This window comes from Recurvomyces mirabilis (genome assembly GCF_035927965.1).
Source record: "Recurvomyces mirabilis strain CCFEE 5264 chromosome Unknown scaffold_47, whole genome shotgun sequence".
Classification (NCBI taxonomy): domain Eukaryota; kingdom Fungi; phylum Ascomycota; class Dothideomycetes; order Mycosphaerellales; family Teratosphaeriaceae; genus Recurvomyces; species Recurvomyces mirabilis.
In genome coordinates this window covers 27,984-44,826 of record NW_027041981.1, presented here as the reverse complement: position 1 = coordinate 44,826, position 16,843 = coordinate 27,984, and the positions used below count along the sequence as shown (strand labels likewise).

Genomic DNA, 16,843 nt, shown 5'->3' with positions numbered 1-16,843 from the left:
ATAGAGTTCTAGCTGCCTAAGATAAGCGGGGCGTGCCGCGAGCACGTGGGGAAGCTTGCAGTTCTATTTTGAGATCTCTGGGCGGCTTCCGTTATGTTCGGCAGGCTTTCGAAGCTGCAGCTCTCGGATTTATCCTCGCTCGAGCCTGGCATCTATGGACCTTTATATCGAGAAGGTGCAGGACAGGCCGATAAATGGAAAACACTCACTGATCAGGAAGCTCGGTGAGGGTGGCCACGGCGCCGTGTACCTGGGTGCGCATAGGGTTCTTATCGCGACGAGCTGTGAACGGCACTGACTTCTTTCAGGGCGAGACTTCCACACTGGCGAGGAAGTAGCACTGAAGCTGGAGCACAAGTCACTCGCGCCGTCAACATTGGAGGGCGAAGCAGAGAGATACCAGGAATTCGAAGGCCTCTCGGGACTCCCGCAGTTGTACTGGTATGGCTGGCATGATGATTACAGAGTCATGGCCTTCGAAATACTTGGACCCAGCCTCGAGGACCTGTTCGAGTTCTGCGACCGTCTTTTCTCTCTTAAGACGGTACTCATGCTCGCAGATCAGCTTCTCAGCAGACTGGAGGAGCTCCACTCGAGGAAAGTTGTCCATCGAGGTTCTAACAATAATGGTACACCAACCACAACACTTTGTCCTCACACTTCCCAAAACTGAAACGGCTGTATCGTTTAGTACTCACACTCATCTTTCCTATTCGTCAGCCATGGTCTTTGACAGAGGCATATATACGGGTGCTGGCACCAGGCTTGCAACACCGAACGATTCCTTTCTTATTGCTACTTTCCATAATAGCCATGGACCTCCCTGTATTCTGCAAACTCGAGCTACACAACGTCAACGACGAAGTGTTTGATCGAGACGCCAATGCCCAATATTTGGTTGATGAGGAATTTCCGGTCGTCAAGCGCAGACGTCGTGCCTCGGAGAGAGTACGACTTGCGCGTGAAGGCACTCCCGTCCCAAAAAGTCGCACCATACAGCTACGACTCGACCCTGCGTCCATGAGGGATGTCGATGTCGGCCACGTCTTTGGGAGTGCGGCCGAGTACTGCGATGTACTACTAAACACTACCAACGGGAACGGAATAAGCGGCATGCATTTTCGCGTGCAGCTTGACTACGCTTGCATTGAGCCCGAGAGACTTCTGATTAGGAACATCTCACGTGCGAATGAGCTCTTTGTGAATGCTGTACCCTACCGGAGCGATGAGTACAAATGGCTTTCACCTGGTACGCACGCCATTCACGTCGGCTTGGTGCACATCGTACTTACCTACCCCAGGCTCGAAAACTGTACTGAGGCATAGAATAAGCTACTCGAAGCCCGCAAAAGGCTTCATGGACCTGTCAGATTCCAAGCTCCCACGATTGACAGCGAAACCAGGGAATAAGACGCCGACTTTCTACTGCACCGTATCTGACGCTTATGAAGCTAGTTTGACCTTTCTAAAGGCCAATCTCTGCAAGGACGAGCTCACAACTAATGTGCAGACTAGTCCAGTCGACTGGACGTCCATATTTGCCCCCAAGATCATTCATAACATCCTGGGCGAACACATAGAGTGAGTAAGCTCATATCTATGCCGTGACTCCAGCTAAAGTAACTAGACTTGCCCAAGTTGCTGGCGCGCTGGGATACAAGCACGCAGCGCTCTTTACCACACGTGTGAACCCTTTCGAATTCCACGAACTTTCGTACCCTGCGCAAAGACGTGACGACTTATAAAGAAAGTACGTAGCTTGCTTTCGGTAAAGGATGCTATTCCAAATCGATCCAAAACAAAATTGCCATGCCTCCGCCCGTGGGAGGGAGCAACAACGTGTCGTAGCCGTCTATGCACACGTCCTGCCCGCATTGTAACTCAAAAGGGAAACCATTGTGCGGACCGGGGGTTTCCAGGGCGATGCAGATCATAGCACGAATCGTTTCGTGGTTGACAATACTCAGAGCGGGCCGCTGCACCCACGTCCAATGCTCTTTTGACCACGCTTTGAATCTGTACATCCCGAACGCCTTCACAAGTTTGCTACTTGCAGCTTTTGAGGGGCGATCGAGTTGTACGGCAGCTCGCTTAACATTCTCTTCGATCTACATACACCACCAGTCAGCCAGCTGTCCATACGAGGGCACTATGATCCTACTCACTTCGACCCAAGAGTCCGCAAGACTGCTCAACAATGGTGTCAAGCCACTCTTGTCAAATCTTTCGTACCAGAAGGGTACAGTCTCATGCCGCTCAAACCAGTCTCGACGCTGGGCGTCGCTAGAGAACTCGATAATCTCGGCGAGCTGCTCGTTGAGAAGTCCTCGACCTATGGATCCCGAATATTTTCGAGCCTGTTCGGCGACCTTCTCTGATTGTTCATCCATCCAGAAAGCTCGAGCGGCGGCAACAACATGTCAGATGAAGTCTCACAGTGCAGATAATTCAGAAGGAAACGCTATGACGGAAAGTTAGCTCTTGCGCGCCGCCCGGGATCGTCATGTGCCCGGATGACACGGGGCAAGTATGGTGCCAGCTGAACTTGTTTCTCATCATCGGGGGCCATCAAAAGATCACTTACACTCGATTGTCACAATGAGTCAACATGATATATCCAATCTCAGCCAGCGGTACAATCAGATCAGGTTACTTTACCAACAAAGACTGTCACCATCCACGATTCAAGATGCACTCCACGACATTGCGCACATATTTGTGCACTATCGCGCCAACTTGACATTCGGCGCAGCACTTCTTCACCGGCATCATGAGCTACGCCCCGGCTATGCAATGGTGCATTCCCGCGGACTTATGGACGAAGACTACTGCAGCATGGAGCAAGTCACCGATCGTCGCATCTTCCCATGCGCGTTCCACTGCGGCTTGGACGAAGATGTCGGATTTCTTCCGTACGAGTTCTCCGAATCCCCTGTGCCAGCGCCAGACCAATCTTTCTTGTCCGCACTTGCAGCATACCTTCGACAGAACGGCCTTTGTGAAGCCATTGCAATCACCCATATAGACGGCCATGAGACAAGACGCGTCGAAAGGCTGTCCCCTGACGGGCGAGTTATGATCGCCGTAACGGCGGACACGGAGCAAGAACCCTGGGATAAAGGATACACGATGACAGAGTGGGCGGTCATACAAGAAGAAGAAGAAGTTCGAATCGTGGCTGTCAGAAAATGTGACGACAAGGAGCCAGCTCACACGAGGACATAGCTTAAGTGCTTTCGTCCACTGCAGTACGACGATACCACGCAATGGGTGTCAGAGCACCTGCGACTGTGTCAACTCCCTAACTGCTTGGCTCACAGAATAGGGCGTCTTTTAAGCCCCTCGAATGTCGATGACCATGTGCTACGCCTTGCCTTTTGCCATGGGGCTGCTCTGCGACACGGCTGTGCCCGCACGACAGAGCGCCTTGCCTCCCGTGACAGAGCACTACGATTGCTCTCATGCTCGCTGCGGAACAGCGCGATAGAGCAATGGAGCGAGAACGACTCTCTTTGGTAGATAGCAGTGGCCTTGGGACGACAGGGAAAGCACATGCAATGATAAGGTTCAGATCGAGATCGGAACTCGGCAGTTAGAGGAGGCTTCAGAGGCGGGTGCGGCAAGGGGCGCGTCAACGGCAACGCTTGTCAACTGTTGGATGCTACTGCATAGATTTAGAGATGCCGTAGACAGATATTCATCGCCAGACATCGTGAATAACATACTCCGCGAGAGAAACTGTGCACGATTGTATAAGTGAGTGGGGTGTATTGACGTCGTTCATCTCACTCGATTGTCCTTTCTCGTCATGGGGGCTTTGTTCCGGGTCTACTGCTTTCGAAGCTTTTTGTCTTGCCAAGCCATTGCTATTCAGCCGCAAGTATGCATATTTAGATTTTTGAGGGGCTCGTGCATCTTCTGCTCTCGACAACAAAGGTCAGTAGAAGGTTGTGGACCCTGGGTCCGATCATTGCAGATCCATCTTGACTGACGAGCGATGAAGACCGACTAAACGATGAATGTCGAACACACTAAGGGTGTCACAAGTGCCAACTGTGCTAGCTCTTGCGACAACACTCTCAAGATTGGGTATTGCGACATGCCGTTTCGGTCACGATCTGATCGCGAACTCGCCGCCTTCGAGCGATCTGGGCGCTACTTACTCCTTCAGGCATAACAAGCATGCAATCTTGCAGCTCTCCCAATAAATGCCATTTGAAGGTTCTGAAACCCCTCATTCTTCCATAGTCCATTTCGCAACAACAGCTACCTCATCCGTCTGCCTTCCTTGTTCGAGACCACGGCATCACAAGGAGCCTCCAACATCCACCATACTCGACATGGGCCCCACCCATCCTGTATTGGCCCAGAGTGAGTCTAAAGGCAGGTTCTTCGAGCGCCTTGGCTTGGACAAAGACAATGCATCTGCCCGCGATACTTACGCCAAGATGAAGGTTCGCTTGAGTTATAGTGATCTAATATGTCGACATCGATCTGATATAGTATACAGCAAGAAGCTATAGACGCTCGCGTGCGTTTGACGGCGGCCCTTGCGAACGCCGGTGTGGAGCCACCATACGATCATTCACAGATTAGTGAAGCTACGCTACAAAGCGAGATACAGAACATCTACCAATGTGCAGCACCCGAGACTCGAGCTCTTTACGTCCTTGGCCACGATCGAGACCAGACTCCGCCAGGAAATTGGGTAATTAGGTGGATGCTCTGGCACGCCTTCCGCTACCGAGACGGTCGTAACCGCAATCGGAAGGTGAATAAAGCTAGCAATGGTGACAAAGGTGACAAGGGCGACACGGAAGCCTCAGCTCATGGTCCGAGTGTGGGCTTGATCTGTAGGTTCCAGCATCAACTGGAGACATAGACTGCTCTCAAGTGAAGAAAGACAGCTGATACTTGACAGATGCATCAAGACCCACAGTTTACTGGGATCCGGTGAGAAATGGGTGACAGATCTCTAGACTCCACCAGAATATCAGCTAGAAATCGCCAGGTACTACATCAATCTGTCGTATCCTTTCTCCCAGCTGACTTGGTACAAGATTCGGACTCCACGGCTTCGAGCTATAGCCACGTAATCCAAACGCGCATGTCGAACGAGCGATCGCAAACCACCGCGACCAGCAGACCATTTTCGGCGAGCTGCCGACTTGCCGACCATGGTGTTGGATGTAGAGACGGAGCAGGTAGCGTACACAAGCGGATTGGGCTAAGTGAACCCTGCAGGGCGGAAAAGAGAGGAGACAGTTGCGAGAGTTGTGAACAGGCCCTGCGTTGCAACAGAAATCTAGGTCTCGAAGATCTGCTCGGAGCTCATTCCAGCCGTGTAATGTGCCTCCCACTAACCTCGGGCGGGATAAGGTACGTTGCATACCACATCCTTCTAAACCCCCTCTTCAGCATCACTCGCCTCCACCATCTTCTCTTTCATGCACGAGTGATGGGGGCCGGGCAGATATGGATGCCCCTCACATAGCCTAGTACACCTACGACTCTTTAGGTCGCATGGGCAATCATCCAGGGCGGAGTTCTTGCAGTAGCAGCCCAGTTGCTTGAACCTACTACGTAGTCCATGAAACGTCCTATTAAACATCTTGCCCTGCTCGCCGTTGCGAAACTTCGCCTTCTCCGCCTCAACTAGCCGCCAGAGGCGCACTAACACCTCGCTCAATTGATATGGGATTGCTTCATTCGTGGCCGCTTGATGCTCACAGATCCAGTGGACTGATTCCAGGATCTGGAAAATGTTACACTCGTCCCAAAACATACCACCTTCCATGTATGAGGGCTCTGGAGTGCTCACGGCATGCACGATTCTCGGGCCAGCCGGCATGATGAATACGTCGCCTTGCTCTAGCGGGACTAGAAAAGACTTGCCGCCCGGTAACCAATGGCAGCCTTCGCGATTGAGATCTTCCCAGTCTTGGGTCGTCATGTCAGAAGACTTCACGAACATCCAAAACTTGAGATCGCCTGACACCTGACGCACAAACGTGCCGGCCGCAATGTCCACATGACTTCCGCTGAACGCTCCCTTGTGAGCTAGAAGGGCGAACTGTATGCAACTCGCCATGTCGTTTGGCCGATTTCAGTTCGCGCACTAGCCTCTGATTGTTCACCGCCACCCTGTACCACTTTGACCGTCTCCAGTTGCTTGCCGGGATTGCCGCCGCCCCGGACACTTTCGGTGAGGTCCTCGAGCAGCTTATACCGGCCTAGGCGCGTAAACATCGGCCGATCAGCATTGATAAGCGGGCGCAGATCGATCGCATTCAGACCCAAGTGGTTCCGGCCCGTAGCGAAGTCCTTGACCCCCAATAGGCCTACATCACCGAGGCCAAACTGTACCTGGAGCTTAGCATCGGAGTAGCGCCGTTGCAAACGAACATACGCCTCATCGAGAGTGTACGCGCCCTTGTCAAGGAAGTCCTGCTTCAGCAGGATGGGAACTTGCGGCTTCCATTCACGATTCTTAGCCTTTCGGTCAAAAGCTTCGGCACTTAGACAAAGCAAGTCAGCATCCAGCTCGTTAGTTGTATTTCCGATCAGCCCTCCACCATCACAATACACCTTGGGGCACTTGGATCCCAACAACCACGCCTTCTCCACTAGCTCATCTGTTTCTTTCGCGTAAGTCACCAATGCCGCCAAGTGTTTATCGACCCAGTAACCACTAAGATACTCTACCGAGTCGGAGCACTCGAAGGCTGGCGTTAGCGATGCGTACGTTCCCTGGGGTGGTTCAGAGCTGTCTGCCGCTGATGAAGTGGCTGGTGTTGTTTCGGGTGTTGATATGGGTGTTGGTAAGGGTGTTTCTCGCGGTGTGGACTCAGACTCATGTATTGTCGGTGTAGACGACGCTGAATCAGACGCTATGGTCTCCTGCGGCACTTCCTCTGGTGTATTCGGCACCGCCTCCCCATCTGCATCCTGGGCTTGATCTTCAGCCTCATTCTCGGTCTCGTTCCCAGCTCCATCTTCAACCCCATTCTCATCTTGACTCTCATCCTCATTCCCGTCCTCGCCCTCGGACTCATTCGCCATATCCCTAACCTCGGCCTCGGGACAAAGACTAGATATGTCTACTCTTGTATCTGCACTGCCCAGTGACACCTGGCCGCTAATGCTACTCTCGATCTGCGCTCCTTTGTTGGACTCTCTGCCTTCCCTGTCAGTCGATTGTACCACACTTCTCTGTAGTCCTACTTTCTTCCAAGGTGAACCTTCATCTTCTAGTGTTCCTATGGACAGTCTCGTCCTCTTCTTGCCATGACTTTCCTGTACGAGGATGCCAAACTTATCCTTGGCGAGCAGATGCGTAGCCTGCGCAGAGTGGGGCATGTCGATGAACCTCAGACCGGTAGAGAAGCGGAGGTGTTCAGGCTTGTACGATAACCAGTGATCAACTACCTGAAGCTCCGCCTGCAAATCGCTAATCGTATAGCCTCGAATTTTGACTGTCCCATTCTTGTGCCAGATAGCAATGTTTTGTAGATCACTTCGAGTAACTGGGGAGTGTGTAAAACATCTATCCTCCACGACTCCGATAAATTGTGACTGGCTAGAGCCACTACGTATACTACCATCATGTCTCCTGATCATGACAGCATTGAGGCGACCGACGGCATTCTTCCAGTCCGGATATGATTGAGCTGCTGCCCACAGAGACTCCAAGTATCCCGGCGTACAATCCTGCCAGCCGTAGTGCATCAGTACTGGCAAGCTTCAGTGCGAAGCGACGTTCGCTACCAGCCGCATACATCTTCCACTCTCCCTGTTCCATAGTGCGTCCTGCTGTCCAGTCTGCTCCAGAGCGACGAGATTCTTGTATGCGAGAGAGCCGGTAACTGGCCGAAATGATTGCAAAACTACAGATGCACAATTTTGCGCAACCTGCTGCCCCAAGACTAACTCTTGCGAAATTTTGTGCAGCTCTCGAGCTTTGTCTGCCGGCTTAAGAGGGAGCAACCGCAATCGATATGACTCGACTTTCCGTAGCATACATAGCCGCAGCTCTACGTCGCGCGTATCGAGTCTGGCGGATTTGACCATTGTGGTTTGCTCTCTGCATGCGTAGCATAACGAAGCGTTGCACGGGAGTGGTAGTTACCTGCACATTGGAATCGCAGCGCACAGGGCAGGCTTTGCCAGCGCTAGTCGAGCTAGTGCTAACAAGACTTGCCCTGTGTGTAGTGAACTGGTTCGATGTTATTGGGACAGGTTCTGCAGGGTCCGTCTACAACATGGACGACACGGGGATCATGCTTTGCCAGCTCGGCTCGGTAAAGGTTCTGGTCGGTAAGGACAATCAACGAAACTGCAATGGTGCGCATGTGAAGCGCACCACAATCACGGCTATTGGGTGCGTGAGTAGTGATAGTAGATGTCTGCATCCCATGATAATCTGGCCAGCTTCTACCCATCGGTCAAACTACGGCACGTGGCCCACGCCAGGGTGGCACTACCGCTTCTCTGATGGCGGCTTTGCCGACTCGCTTCTGAGCCTACGGTGTTTTGAGGTTGTGTTTGACCCTCAGACGATGGGTGGGCCAATCGAGCAACTTGCTACACCGGAGGCATTCGACACATCTTTCTGTCTTTGGCTTGGTGTTCAGCCGTCCATACATACTTAACAAGGCAGCGTCTGTTTTACCGACCGTAGTCCAGCGTAACGATGCCGCTCCGCTCGCAACGAAGTAGAGTTCCAGTGCGACTACGGTCAATCAAAGTCATCAGATCTTGATTCACTATACGCCATAATGCTTACCCATGCCATCCAACTGTCTCGGAAGGGTGGGTGAAAAGCTGCAGGACATAGCATTTCGCCCGTCCAGGAAGCGCAACGTTAGCTGACACTAAACCTGTGCATGAATATATGTTTGTTTGTTGTACCGCTTATATAGAGGCTGTAGATCATAGGTATGTCTGTCACTGGCCCTCATTACTGATTGGCCTAATGGCCTTGACGGCGATATACCGGCCTTGACCCCAATACCTGTATATTTCTGCACCGGCCATTGTGTTTGGAATCCGATTCTGGATACCTAAAAGTCGCGCAAATCCATACGGAATGATGCTAAGCATGCCGAACAGTCTCCATAGCGGCAGGACGTTGGCCGTATAGTCCTTGACAGAAATGTCTCGAAAGCCCGCCGTATACAGAAGTCGCTCGTATTCGCCTTCCCTCAAAGCGTTACCGCAATGGGAGAGACGGAGAATCTCTTGTAGTGTATGGGATTCCCAATAGAAGTCTGCCTCGTGAAGCACAAGGACCCCTCCCGGACGAAGTAGTCGATAAAAGTTGTTGAGTACTTTAAGAGGCTCGTCGGCGTGTACAAAAGTTTCCATCGTAAAAACACCATCAAAGGATTGATCTGGGAAGAGAGCCACAGGAATATGATGATAGTCGGCGAGATGTATATCTACCAAGTCCTGTAGACCGCTTCGATGGATCCTACGAGGAGCATCTGCAACGTGCCTAGGAAGCAGATCGATAGCGTCCACACGTAGTCCGTGGTTCGCTAAATAGCTAGCAACGATACCAGATCCAGCTCCTGCGTCGAGCACTCTCGACCCATCTGCCAGACCAAGCCGGTCAAGAAGTTTCTCTTCCATAGTCCTTTGAGCGCGGCCGATGGGGAAAGGCCACAAAGTTCCTGGCTCCCAATAGCCACAGTGTCGCGCATTACCTAGGAGGATGCGGTAGCCTAAGCGCGATTCGAGAGTCGTATAGTAATCTTCCACAGTTGGGTTTGCTTTGCATCCGTTCATCATTGCAGCTGAGCTGCACAGAGATTCAGTCCAAAAGCTCGGCAAGTTATATACATCCGAGGAAAACACCTATACTTAGTGCCAACGCAGGGACTACGATAGCTGAAAATATCCTGAGACAATATCAGCGGGCTCTTTCGTCAAAGGTGACGGAACCAGAAGTTTCGCGGAGAGATCAGTCAGTTCTACCATCGTTTCGTAGTCAACGAGACGTTGCGCAATATTTGTCCGCAGAATAAGGGGTCGTCAACAACCCGGACATGTGACCTGCATTTGTTCACCTCTCGTTGGCAAGTGTGAGATGAGCGCATCACCACATCTATTCCTGTTTTCATCACTGTTATGGATCACTCTCTACCTCATCGATTGGGCGTCACGCCTCAACCCTACCGAAGCATCGCCTCTGATAGGAACGGTAACAGCGAAAATTTGACACAGCTGATACAAACGTAAGAGAGGCGTGAGACCCTCGTTCAAGACGGTGATGTCCTGTCAATTGTTAAGGTGGAACGTGTTGGGTTGCGTTACGATACTTGACACTCTGCGGAACTGCAACCCGACTCCGTCGATCCACGTCAACGAAGACTTCCCTCGGAACGCTACCTGTATGTGCTATGATGCTGTCTTTCGTCTGGCATACCAGTCCCGTTGGTCGCTCGACCCCGGTAAGCTGTCTTGCAACGTAACACGCTGGCTGTGGCCGGTAGCGACTCGGCCGTCGCCATCAGAAGAGACAGAGAAGGCGGAAACCGGCACAGGGCTACCACTGTCTGCTAGAAATGGTGTCTCGTATATCTCCATGATGCTTTCCAATAGTGACAAGCTCTCTTCCTCATTTAGTTCCTCATTGCCAAGCTCCGGATCAACAAGACGCTCAGGACTCTGTCGCAGTGCTCGATCAGGGACCTCGAAAGCCGTAGGAGAGCGTTGTGGGGGTACCGTAGTTGCTTCTTCCGTCTCAATCGTCGGGACAAGAACAAAGCGGATCCTCCGACGCCAGCACAGTACAGCTAGTTCAATGCCAGCGAGAATGAACAGGCTCACAAGTGCAGCAGCGGTAATTCCGGAGGCCTGTGCTCTGGTTAGATCCCTCAGGGCTGTCTTTGCTGGAGCAGACTGGACGAGTACTGGGGTCTGTGTGGTAGAACTCGTTGTTGTAATGGTGATATATGAAATGCTCGTGGATAGTGCTGTTGGCATAATCGCCAGAGTTGTCGTTATGGTAATAGCCGTAGGAGTAGACGATGGCGAAAATGAGGTGCCTTTGAGATTGCAGGTCAAGCGTATCGACTCGGTATTGCTTGGTTCACTGCTGTCCCAACTCTGATATCGGTGAGCTAGTAGTTGCGGGGCCATGATCCAATATATGCTTTCATTGGAGTGATATGGGCGTTCTACGCGGCATTACAGATCCTTATAACCTGACAGCTGCGCGATGCGCCACGATGATAGTGCTAATCACAATCCCACCTCTTACTTCTTTGGCGCCGTGAATGTAGCTTTTACCGTTTCTTACCACCATTGTTACTCACATGAGTGCAACAGGGATGGATAACCGTGGCACAGCGGCGCGTAAAATTCTGAATAACCCTTCGCTAGCTAGCGCTCTCCAACTTGAACTTGTTGTGTCCACATGCGAGTTCTCTCAAGGCGCAGCTGTCGCGACTCGAGCACGAAGCAGAGCTAGCGCATTTCGTATGCTCATCGCCTCTCTCTCAAGCACACTGAGGCGCAGCTCAAGCGCATGAATATGTGGCAGCGTTATGATATCCGCCACTAGGTCGCCGGCTTCCGTTTCGACCATAGCGCAAGGCTCCTGAACAATTGCTACGCCGTAGACAATTCCGGTCTCTATCTGAGGCTGTTGCAATTGCCAAGCCTCATATACGTGGGACACCTCAACACCGTCGGCGCAGTTGACCATTATGCACTTTTCGCTCCTGCCGCGCTTATCGAGCCGGTCTATTTTGAAAGTGACCGAGGCCGCTGGCGGTTGGAACAGCAGCATACTACTGAAGACACCGTCGGTGCACATACTGCGTATTGCTGGAAGATCGTCGCAAAGTATAGTGCTGGTGACTCGAGCGAACAGCAGCTCATTCAATCGGTAGCTATCGGCAGATCTGTCGAGATAGACAAGTTGCGCTGTCGGCTTCCACTTGGTTGGAGCTATGTATAGAGATTTTCGTCATCCTGAGCACAGAGGACTTTGATAATGTATTTGATGACGTGAAATATGCACTATACGCGCATTGTTCGGCTATGTAGTTGGAGATGGTAGCAGTGAGAGCAAGTGTTCAATGGCATGGAATGCAGGGCAGGGCCAATAACCCTACCTCAGGATGCGGCACAGGACTTGTGTGAGTCATTCCCAAAATAGTCATCCCACGAAAGCCCAACACGTGTGTGCTCATGGTATATCTTCGCGCCCATATGCAAAGAAGAAGAGTATCACTCAGTCATCAATACTACGGAAGCAATGTCGGACGTGGAAATGGCATGTAGCTAGGCTTATTCCGGGCGCTTCCCAGCTCCTAGCCCGATCAAATGCGAGACCAAGGCCCCACCGCAAGCGCGGAACCCGCCAGCGACGCATAATTCTAACTCGCCGACGGTTTCAGGATTGCTTGGCCTTGGTAAGTCCTTGGCGGGGGCCCTTTCTAGATACCACACCCGGGAATCACTGAGACAAATCTGCATCCTCAAGGACACCGGTTCGCCAAGACAAATAGGCTCTAGACGCGAGTCAGCATACATAGATAACAAGATGAAGGGTATTGACGCAGGGTCGCTCCGCATGAAAACGATGTTTCTGTACATGTAGAGCAAGATATGCTTCCTCATCATCTACAGATCAGCATTGCCTTCTAAATACGAAGCGGTGCGCTTATACAGCGATCTAGCCGGCCATTAGGTCGTTATCCCGAAAAGCTGTGATTCAGATCGACCTTCGATTCTATGCTTACCCGACGAACAGCACAAGTGTCTTCGCTCAATCCGCGCGCCTATCGCGTCTCTGCTTTTACGTTGTCTAGAGGATCTCACCATGTGCTACAAGGTAGCATGATTTAGATAATGCTAGGGTGACCTCAGACTAGGATTGACGCCTGCATCTCGTGCGATGCACTGGCTCAGGTGACTAGAGGTCTGACGGCCAAAACGTTTCACAGCCGCCTGACCGTTTCTCGAGTGGCGTGATGCACGTACCACGTGGTCTTATACGTCTGAATTTCGCTCCTTCTCCCATCTTCTGTTGGCCTGCGACGGAAAACAGCACGTGCATCCAAGGTGGCGGAGCTAGCGATTCTATCAGTGGTGTGTGGTATACGTGAGCCTCGCCCGAGAGCAAGGGACATGTCTGCTCATGCTGGACGCTATCGGCTCACGTTTACCGCACGGACATGATGCCGCCGTGCACTCTGTCAAACGCCATATATCAAGGTGTGCGGACGCATGATGAGACGACTTTGGACAGTCTCCAGACGATCCGCAAGCAGTCTGAATTTTACTTTATCAACTCAGACAAGAAAACGATATCGGAAAGTACCAGCAAGCAATCATGGGGTCTCCGCCAGAGTATATAAGACGCCGCAACAGTACCATGTTTATTGGGCAGCCACCTTTCGGGTTCGAAGGCACCGATGATTGTCCCGGCGACACGTACGTGAACTTCTTGCCGCCAAGGACACCACCGCCTGAGATGCTCTACCACGAGCGGGGACACACCCCGTATGCGGACTGTACCTCAAGCAGCGCCGTCCCCCAGCATGCTTGGCCTTCTCGTACAGATTTGAAGCCTGTCGACACCGTCCCAACACTCTTCTCATCACCGCATGTGGTCTCGCGGCGGAGGACCAGTGGAGATGGCACCGACATGCCGAACATCAGCCGCCTCAACCTCGGTGGCGTCAGCGATGCGACATACACGGATGTGGACGCTATGGGACGAGGTTTAGACGGATCGAACAGTGAGTTGCTGCCAGATAGATGACACGTAGCTGAATCATGCTGACATGATTCACTTAGTGAAAGCCGACCTTGGATATTCTCCTCTTCGTCTGCAGACTGAGCTCGAGCTGCGCAAGATCGAGAGTCAGACGAGCGTCACCGGCGAGTGCACCCCTCCAGTGCCTGAGGAACAACTTTACCGCCGCCAGAGTAAACTACGCTGTCCGGGATGCGGCTGCACTCTGGAATGGCACTTCGTGGACCGAGCTATCAGCGGTGAACATGAAATATATCGATGCCAGACACGGTGCACCTGCGACACCTCTCCCGATAGATTTGAACCTTCGGAGGGCCCCCGTCCAAATTGCGTTCCTCGGGGCTCATGGTGATTTTAGAGTCCAGAGAGTAGATTAGTGCTATTGCGACTTTCTTGACGAACTGTGGCTCATCGATATCATCGGAGCTTTGGAGCATAACAGAGCGCGCTCCAGGACGGTACTCGATCATATACATATATGATCACGCTGATATCCCTCCTTTTTCCCGTCTTTCAGTCCGTGTCCTCACATCCTTCCGTCGAGATGCTTGGCGACTACACAACTGGCGGGTGGCTGCCTCATTCTGCATTATATTATCTTGCTATCTCTCCTGCACATTCAGCGTACTAGATTGAACAAAAAGCTTGAGATCGAGCTTTTCGAGGTTTGAGGCAGACTGCGTGCTCCTCAAAAACGCCTGCCTTACGTTAGCAATCGTTTCGAGTGACCAAATTTCCAGCACATTTCGCACAAGTGGTCACGTGTGATCGATTATCATAATTGCTGTTGGGCTGAGTCTCCATCATGACATGGCAGTACACGCCACACTTGGCACGCGCCTATGTCCACGTCGAGCCATTAGTCTCGTGTACAATCGTAAGAGACAGCGCTGTCCGATCTCCTCGCCACTGCGACATGGATTCATTGTGGCGGTTGTCCTTATGGCTGGCCATTAAATTCAGCATCATGGCTCCATCTCACGGTGCAACACAATCATCTCTGCACCCTACTTCAATACCTTTGATCAACGCGACTCTACAAAGGTAAGGCTATGTCTAATCTGCCTCCCTCCATACGTTTCAGCGTCTGAACCAACTCTATTGCGCACACTCGCTTCCACAGATTTAAATCATGTTGGAACTCGTTCCAACGACACTCGGGACTGCCCGTCACAGACAGTTCTGTTTATCGTTTTTGTAAATGTTGCAATCCTTCTAAGCGCCATGATCTATTCGACGTTGTGAGTGCATTGTTGATGCTGGCCATTGTGCAAGGAGTACGGACATTGACGGGACTAGGTCGAGCAGGACCCGCAGAATACCAGTCGACGCGGCGACGGTAGAAGACGGCTTACAATCGTTTCCCGGTAGAGTCGACCGTGCCCGGGGCACTCAAGAGGGATAGTAATCGAAGCGATCGATGAAACATTCATCGAGTAGGCTGAGACAATTGGAGAAGTTGCACCTACGAGGCTCCCAACGAATCCGCTCTGGTGAGGTTTACCGTTGCGTTATTCACACATGGTAAAGAACTACGCTGACTTCGAGCCTCCCAGTGTAATCTGTCTTGACACGATCGCAGGTTCCGACCGCATAGCTGGGTTGCAAAGCCTGCATTTCTTTCACCAGCATTGTTTCGCTCAAGTCTGCTCTGCACGATTCTTGAGGTGCCCGATCTGCTGAAGATCAATGGTTATACTAGAGCACACCGAGATCAAGACTGAAATATCTCCGCTACTTGATAGCTCTCGGGTATAAGCAGCATAATATATCTTCTCAAACAACAATTGATCGGCCACTTGAGCTCTTTGCCGAAACCCGTGTTCGCACTGTATTCGGAACAATTGGGTAGGTGTGACATCAAGTCTCGAACACATATGTCACATTTCTCCGTCTGATTCTGCCTGTAAGCCCCACCGAAAATATATGCAGATCAACCCTACTGAAAACTCTCGGCAAATGGCACTACCTAGCGAATCTAGAGTCTCGAACTCGCCTGTTCTCGTCACTGCCCCAGCAACAATCCCGGCTACAAACATGCCGCAACCTTGCTTTCCCGCTATCTACTGATAACCGCGCACGGATCCTCTTGCGCGAACATTGGCAGGAGTTGGGAGTCTTGTTGGACTAAGTAGTCGTCCCAGCGGACAAGCTTCTGTAGACCATTGATTTGCTGTTTTAATGATTTCAAGAAAGCAGTCGTCTGCACATCCCGCATCTCAAGTCGCTCGATATATCTAGAGGCAGAGGCGATGACAAGAGCCTTCGATGGACCTCTAAGAGCTTGTAAGTTGACGTCATCAACGTCGAGTGAGCATGCGACGCTGTCCCACAAAGTTGGTACGAATCGCTCCCACGTGGGGGTGTGGTAAGCCAGGAAGGATCGAACGCACTTGGCATCGTATCTGCAGGTATGCTGTTGTAGCTTTCTCGGTAATGAGAGTGTCCGTTGCGCGGCAAGGTGATAGCTTGAGCCAATGTTAGCTAATACGGCATGAAATAGCTGAAGTTGACTTACCTCGAATCGTGTCCTTCTGGTAGAAGCCAAAATTTCCCACACAGGTCGGCTTGTTGTCGGTGAACATGTTTCTCATCGTTGATTTGGCGGCGGCGGTGCACGTAACGAAGATCGAAGTTGAACGGGCGTTGATGACAGGAGCGATAGTCTTACAGCTTTGTGGTTGCGTGATTGTGTATCACGATTATTTGAGAGCCAAAGTACTTGGTGGTAATGTAGTTCGGGTGGTCTCGTTGCAGAGGGGCAATCGCCTGCCAGATTTGGTCTGGCCTGAGTCGTTGGGACAGCCCTTCGGCGTGCTCCGCGCCGTGCTTGGCATCATACTTGGCAGCATTGGATAAGAATGTGTACGTGCATCTCGGGGAATACCGTCTCCAGAACCCTGACCGTTAGCAACGCCACGTCTCAAGGTTGTTACGCAAGGTGGAGAAGGAAGGTGCACGCTCATGACCAAGCAGGCCACTAGAAGCTCACGCAACATCAAAATCAAACTGCAACATCTTACCACCTATTCCGTTATCGCGACGGCTGTGCGGACAACCTGTCTAAGC

At 51.8% G+C, this 16,843-nt stretch overlaps 7 protein-coding genes across 7 annotated transcripts; 3 read left to right on the top strand and 4 right to left on the bottom strand.

Moving 5' to 3' along the window:
- Window positions 1-813: 813 nt before the first annotated feature.
- Window positions 814-1,745, top strand: LTS14_010673 (uncharacterized protein; the record flags this gene model as incomplete). The annotated part of the gene is made up of 3 exons (XM_064843349.1): window positions 814-1,249; window positions 1,302-1,581; window positions 1,628-1,745. The coding sequence occupies 3 exons, from the start codon at window positions 814-816 to the stop codon at window positions 1,743-1,745; spliced, it is 834 nt and encodes a 277-aa protein (XP_064689060.1).
- A 33-nt stretch (window positions 1,746-1,778) lies between these two features.
- LTS14_010672 (uncharacterized protein) lies at window positions 1,779-2,390 on the bottom strand (the record flags this gene model as incomplete). The annotated part of the gene is made up of 2 exons (XM_064843348.1): window positions 1,779-2,108; window positions 2,166-2,390. 2 exons carry the CDS (start codon window positions 2,388-2,390, stop codon window positions 1,779-1,781), a joined length of 555 nt encoding a protein of 184 aa, XP_064689059.1.
- Window positions 2,391-4,340: 1,950 nt separating this feature from the next.
- On the top strand, window positions 4,341-4,882 carry LTS14_010671 (uncharacterized protein; the record flags this gene model as incomplete). Its single annotated transcript, XM_064843347.1, has 2 exons — window positions 4,341-4,454; window positions 4,511-4,882. The coding sequence occupies 2 exons, from the start codon at window positions 4,341-4,343 to the stop codon at window positions 4,880-4,882; spliced, it is 486 nt and encodes a 161-aa protein (XP_064689058.1).
- An 844-nt stretch (window positions 4,883-5,726) lies between these two features.
- Window positions 5,727-8,070, bottom strand: LTS14_010670 (uncharacterized protein; the record flags this gene model as incomplete). Its single annotated transcript, XM_064843346.1, has 4 exons — window positions 5,727-5,755; window positions 5,788-6,060; window positions 6,120-7,733; window positions 7,779-8,070. The coding sequence occupies 4 exons, from the start codon at window positions 8,068-8,070 to the stop codon at window positions 5,727-5,729; spliced, it is 2,208 nt and encodes a 735-aa protein (XP_064689057.1).
- Window positions 8,071-8,946: 876 nt separating this feature from the next.
- LTS14_010669 (uncharacterized protein) lies at window positions 8,947-9,789 on the bottom strand (the record flags this gene model as incomplete). Its single annotated transcript, XM_064843345.1, has 1 exon — window positions 8,947-9,789. The coding sequence occupies one exon, from the start codon at window positions 9,787-9,789 to the stop codon at window positions 8,947-8,949; it is 843 nt and encodes a 280-aa protein (XP_064689056.1).
- A 3,559-nt stretch (window positions 9,790-13,348) lies between these two features.
- LTS14_010668 (uncharacterized protein) lies at window positions 13,349-14,151 on the top strand (the record flags this gene model as incomplete). The annotated part of the gene is made up of 3 exons (XM_064843344.1): window positions 13,349-13,757; window positions 13,816-13,947; window positions 14,012-14,151. The coding sequence occupies 3 exons, from the start codon at window positions 13,349-13,351 to the stop codon at window positions 14,149-14,151; spliced, it is 681 nt and encodes a 226-aa protein (XP_064689055.1).
- Window positions 14,152-15,833: 1,682 nt separating this feature from the next.
- LTS14_010667 (uncharacterized protein) lies at window positions 15,834-16,359 on the bottom strand (the record flags this gene model as incomplete). The annotated part of the gene is made up of 2 exons (XM_064843343.1): window positions 15,834-16,258; window positions 16,293-16,359. The coding sequence occupies 2 exons, from the start codon at window positions 16,357-16,359 to the stop codon at window positions 15,834-15,836; spliced, it is 492 nt and encodes a 163-aa protein (XP_064689054.1).
- Window positions 16,360-16,843: the final 484 nt, after the last annotated feature.